The 6,000-nt window shown below is 39.0% G+C and overlaps 1 protein-coding gene across 1 annotated transcript in view; it reads left to right on the top strand.

Moving 5' to 3' along the window:
- MED23 (mediator complex subunit 23) overlaps positions 1 to 5,176 on the top strand; it is a 365,264-nt gene extending 360,088 nt beyond the window's left edge. Inside the window, exon 28 of the mRNA XM_076210243.1 lies at positions 4,026 to 5,176. Coding sequence (XP_076066358.1) covers positions 4,026 to 4,340 — 315 coding nt within the window. The 3' untranslated portion in view covers positions 4,341 to 5,176. The remainder of the gene's footprint in view (positions 1 to 4,025) is intronic.
- The last annotated feature ends 824 nt before the right edge of the window (positions 5,177 to 6,000 follow it).

Raw genomic sequence — 6,000 nt, forward strand, 5'->3', positions numbered from 1 at the left:
CTGTCTTCCGTCCTCTCCCTTCCTTCCTCAACAGACATTTCCCTCTTCCCCAAAGCCCCCTTCACCCCATCCATCCACCTCATCCTAGGACGTCCCCTCATGTTCACTCCCTCCACATCTGCCTTCCATACCTCTTTTACTAGTCTTTCTTCACTCATTCTTTCCATGTGTCCAAACCATCCTAATATTCTTTCATCAACCCTATCTCCCAAATCCTTTTTCACCCCTGTTCTCCTCCTCACCTCCTCATTTCTCACTCTATCCAGCCTAGTTACCCCCACCATACTTCTCAGACACCTCATCTCAAACACATTCAAACTCTTTCTCTCTTCTTCTCTTATGTTCCACGTTTTTGTAATAAAGTATAAAAAAAGTACCTGTACTTATTCATCAATACGTACAATTTGCTGTACTTTATGAATGCATTGTCAATTACATACGGTGAAACAAAACAAAAAACAAATAAATAAAAACTAGTTTAAGCTTACAATCATTTTGTAATAAGTGAAAAATTGAATAAAGTACAGGTAAACGTCGACTTACGATGGCATTAGGTTTCGATAGAGCCATCGTAAGACGATCTCATCGTAAGTCGATCCCCACTCTGTTCCGTGGTCACTGTACCTAGCCTACCTGTATATTAACCACCAGAGATACTGAATATAGCCTATTAAACATGTACAGTAGTTTATTTAATTATTTTTATCCTTTTTACCATATTCAAACACTATAATATGTATTTTCAGTACGGAACTTAAATCTCGCGGGCAGCAGCCAATGCCAGCCGTACGACGTGACGTAATAATACTCGCATCATAAAATATAGTCACCGCTTATATCGATCGTTCTCTTTCACCCGCGAATTTTGAAAACCACAGAGAATGGGATTTAGGGCACATTTGAGAGAATGTAAAAACACAGGGGCGACTACAATAAATATAATCAAGACGCCGATATGGCACCGTCGCGAATCCACTTGCTCCTCATGACGCCTACGTGTGCGGCACCGTATGGAAGGGGTTAAATTATCATATCGTCGTCGTCGTCGTCGTCATCGTAAAGTCGAACAATCGTAAGTCACGGCCATCGTAAGTCGACGTTTACCTGTATTTTTAATTTACCAATGCAGTACATACATTATGTCGATGTTTACGCGTTGCTATTTCGCGGTGCTGTACTCTATGAATGCATTGTCAATAACATACGGTAAAACAAAACAAAAAACAAAGAAATAAAAACTATTTCAAGCTTACATATAATCATATTGTAATAAGTGAAAAACTTTAATGTATTTTCAGTTTACCAAAACAGTAGATACAATATGTTGATGTTTACGTTGTAGACGTAGATGGCTGGGGATTGTCGACATCAACATCAGCTGATTCTTGTCGTTCGACGTGTAAAAACTGGTCAAGAGTGCCTTGAACCATCTTCTTGTTCTTTTCTTCAAGGATTAGATTATAAGGAGCAAAAGCTTCATAACAAGCCCCCATAATCTTGGAAAAGCGTTGAGCATTTGGATCCATATCCTCAAACATAGCAAGACCTTTTTCGATGTGTGCAAATGCTTCCTCCATTTTCTTAATGGTGAAGTGGCGTGGCTCAGATTCATCATCATCTTCTTCTTTCTTTTGTTGCTCCTGAAGTTCCATCAAATCCTTGTTCGTCAGTAAATCCTTGTCTTTTTCAAATAAATCTGTGAAATCCTCTTCCTCCAAATTCATATCCAGCTCTTTCCTCATTGTAACCAAATCTTTGTTGACAACAACAGTATCGAAGCCCTTAAACTCGTGCACAAATTGCGGGCATAGCTTTTTCCATACACCATTCATAGCAGTGCTCTGAACATCATTCCATGCTGCTGCTACATTCTGTAAAGCTTTGTAGATGTCATATCCCTTCCAAAAGTCGCGAAGTGTGATAGACTCATCCATTTCAATTGCAGCTATTGCTTGCCGTAGCGTACGCTTCATATAATAACGTTTGAAGATAGCAATTATCCCTGATCCATTGGCTGGAGAATAGACGTAGTGTTTGGGGGGAGGTATATGACAGTAATGTTGGGGTGAAAATCTGCGATGTTTTGTGGGTGGCCAGGAGCATTATCTAAGATAAGTAAAACCTTAAAAGGAATCCCCTTCTCCTTACAATACTTCTCTGCTGCTGGGACAAAATTATTGAAAAACCAATCTTCGAAAATAACAACAGTGACCCAAGCTTTTGAGTTAGCCATCCATATAACAGGGAGAGATGCTTTGGGTATATTCTTCAGGGCACGGGGGTTGTGTGCATGATAAACAAACAGAGGCTTTAATTTAAAATCTCCTGCACAGTTACCTCCCAACATTATGGTCACACGTTCTTTTGAGACCTTGTAACCTGGAATTGTTTTCTCTTCCTTGGAAACAAATGAACGATCTGGTAATTTCTTCCAATATTGAAAATTTGCTCAGGAAGAAACCCGTTTTCTTCGATGATTTTCTTCAGTGTAGCAGGAAATTCCGCTGCTGCTTGTTCATCAGCTGATGCGATTTCACCTTGTCTTTTAAGGAAGTGATAATTTCTCCTGTTTTATATCTCATAAATCATCCAGGACTTGCTTTGAAATCTACATCTTTCTCATCTGGATATTTTTCCTTTAGGTCCTCAAACAAAGACAACGCTTTTTCCTGAATGAGCTCTTGACTAAGATTCGCATTCTGACGATTCCTCCTATCAACCCAAATCGAAAGAAGATTTTCCATTTCTTCAAATATCTTACCTCTTTTCTTGTTGATGATCGTGTTCTTCATCAATGGGGCTTCAGATGTGACATGTGTTAAAATCTTGTCTTTATTATGCACAATCGTTGATACAGTTGTCCGACTTACTCCAAAACATCGTACAATCGATACAACTTTTTCACCATTACAATGACGTTTTATCATCGCCATTTTCTCCTCCAGCGAAATAGCATGACGCTTAGCACTTTCACTAGAACTTTTCTTAGGAGGCATGGGGGCAAATATTACAGTTACAAGTGAATGTTAATGAGAAAATTTACAAGACTTCAGTAAACAGATAATAATCCAAAAGAATTGCGGGAGTCGAGACGCCGCTTACGGTAAATACGTATTGGAAGTACCGTTGCGATTTCATGTTCTAGTGGACTAGGCCATACTACTTTATGGTATATATTTTAGCAGTTACTGAATCTTTATATAATTTTACATGCTTTTATTCTTATTTATTGTAACATGAATTGCTTGAAACGCTTGAAATGTTTTTTGGTGTTTATGCGATTCCATTATTGGCTGACCGACGTAAAGTCAAGTAAAACGACAACTTGAATTTTTTTCCATACTATTTTTGAAAACCAACGTATCTTCGAAAACGACGTAAGTCGAAACGACGTAAGTCGAGGTGTGCCTGTACAACCATTCTCCATTCACCCCTGTCTTCTGTCCTCTCCCGTCCTTCCTCAACAGACATTCCCCTCTTCCCCAAAGCCCCCTTCACCCCATCCATCCATCTCATCCTAGGACGCACCCTCATGTTCACTCCCTCCACATCTGCCTTCCATACCTCCTTTACTAGTCTTTCTTCACTCATTCTTTCCATGTGTCCAAACCATCCTAATATTCTTTCATCAACCCTATCTTCCAACTCCCTTACCACCCCCGTTCTCCTCCTCAACTACTCATTTCTCATTCTATCTAGCCTAGTAACCCCCATCATACTTCTCAGACACCTCATCTCAAACACATTCAAACTCCTTCTCGCTTCCTCTTTTATATTCCATGATACTGTAATAATAACAGCTTTTAGATAAAAGAAGACATGTAGACATTGACTGGATAATTGATAATAGTATACTGGCTTATAAGATGATTTTATTTGGCTGAATAACATAAAGAATCTCACATTGAGTGGGTAATTTGCCAAGTAGATTTCCTTGGATATTTGTGTGTATAGTTTGTTGATCATGTAAATGATTGTTCTATAATTCTGTAATTTGATGTGAACAGTACTTCTTGATTTTACAGTCAGCAACAAGTGGCAATACTCCCTCTTCCAATGCTACCACTACTAGCAGCAGTACAAGCTCCACAGCCCAGTCGACAACTACCACCACTACCACAACCACATCCTTAGCCACTTCAGCCGTAGCTTCATCCACATCCACAACTGCTGCAGCAGGAGCTACCCCTGTCCCATCTTCAGTGTCTTCTACATCAGCTGCTGCTATTTCCTCTTCCTTGAATGTTGGTGGGGTTGGTTTGGGAAACACAGGACCTGCCTCTAGTCTAGCCTCCCTTCTGCATGATAGTTCTCCAGTCAGCTCCACTAAGATTGTGTAATAAGAAATAATGTTATGATTCAGTTCATTGCAGAAGTAAAACTAAAAGACATTCCAAAGAGCAAGACCATCTTTGTATGGGATATTAGTGTTACAAAAATAATAGTGTTGGATATACAGTGTCATGGAATTAGTGATTATTGATCTGAAATACCTTATTGAGGAGCATGGTGAATAGAATACCTCAGGTGATGCAAAATCATATTGTCATATTTAAAATATAATTGTATTAATATTAATTATTAATATTTTCTATGATAAGATTGTGTGTTGTGTCCATTGCTGTGGATGTGATAGGATTTTTTATGATGCATAGCATCAGTATCAGTGAGAAAGTTAAATATTTTAGATGTACAAGATAGTATTAGTTGTTATTCATGATGAAAACCATGAAATGCAGGCAGAGATCTATGCATACACAGGATAATGTTTACTATGTAAATGAGTACGTGGTCTCATTCTTAACCCATTCAACTCCGATGACAAGATGTCTTGTCATTTGGTCAAATAAAACAAAAAATCATAAAACACCAAAATGTTTGATGAAACACCAGAAAAATATGCAGCGAAGCGAGGATTGACGTCATATTTTTTCTGGTGTTTCATCAAACATTTTGGTGTTTTATGATTTTTTGTTTTATTTGACCAAATGGCAAGACATCTTGTCATCGGAGTTGAATGGGTTAAGGTGTTACTGAAAATTTATTTTATGTTAGGCAGTCTCTGTGAAACATTTTTACCAATAAATTTTTGTACCTATATTTGTCTATTTAACATTTACATCTCCTGGGACCAATTATTTCTGCCTATAAACTTTAGCTACATTTCCCCCATTTTTTCATATCCCTATGTAGGTTATCGACTTCATTTTTATTTTATTTATTTATTTTTTTACAAGGGAAAAGGGGACAAGTGTGAGTGTAGTAGTTTCAGAGGGATTAGCCTGTTAAGTGTAGTAGGGAAGGCTTATGGGAGGATCTTAATTGAGAGGTTAGGAGAGGAACAGAAGGAGTAATTGGTGAGGAACAGTGTGGATTTAGGACAGGTAGAGGTTGTGTAGATCAGATCTTTGTGGTAAGACAGATATGTGAGAAAGCTATAGGAAAGGGGAAGGATGTTTTTTGGGCTTTTATGGATCTGGAAAAGGCTTATGATAGGGTAGACAGAAAGGCACTGTGGGAGGTTATGCAGATTTATGGGATAGGAGGAAAGCTTTTGGGAGCTGTCAAGAGTTTTTATGAGAGTAGTAGAGCATGTGTCAGGATTAGAAATGGAGAGAGTGAGTGGTTTGAAGTAAAGGTGGGACTTCGTCAAGGATGCGTTATGTCGCCCTGGCTGTTCAACTTATACATGGATGGGGTGGTGCGAGAGGTGAATGCTAGGGTAGTGGGTCAGGGATTGGAGATGGTTAAAGAAAATGGAGAAAAGTGGGAGGTGAACCAGCTGTTGTTTGCGGACGACACTGCGCTTGTGGCAGGGTCAGAGGAGGGATTGAGGAAGCTGGTGGCAGAGTTTGGGAGAGTATGTGATAGAAGAAAGCTAAAGATAAATGTGGGTAAAAGTAAGGTGATGAGATGTACAAGGGGTGAAAGTGGCAGTAGACTGGAAGTGAACATTAAGGGAGAGCGACTGGAGGAAGTGGATAGTTTTAGATACTTGGG

Source organism: Oratosquilla oratoria, chromosome 27 (assembly GCF_046742065.1).
Source record: "Oratosquilla oratoria isolate Oo_2021 chromosome 27, ASM4674206v1, whole genome shotgun sequence".
Classification (NCBI taxonomy): Eukaryota; Metazoa; Arthropoda; class Malacostraca; order Stomatopoda; family Squillidae; genus Oratosquilla; species Oratosquilla oratoria.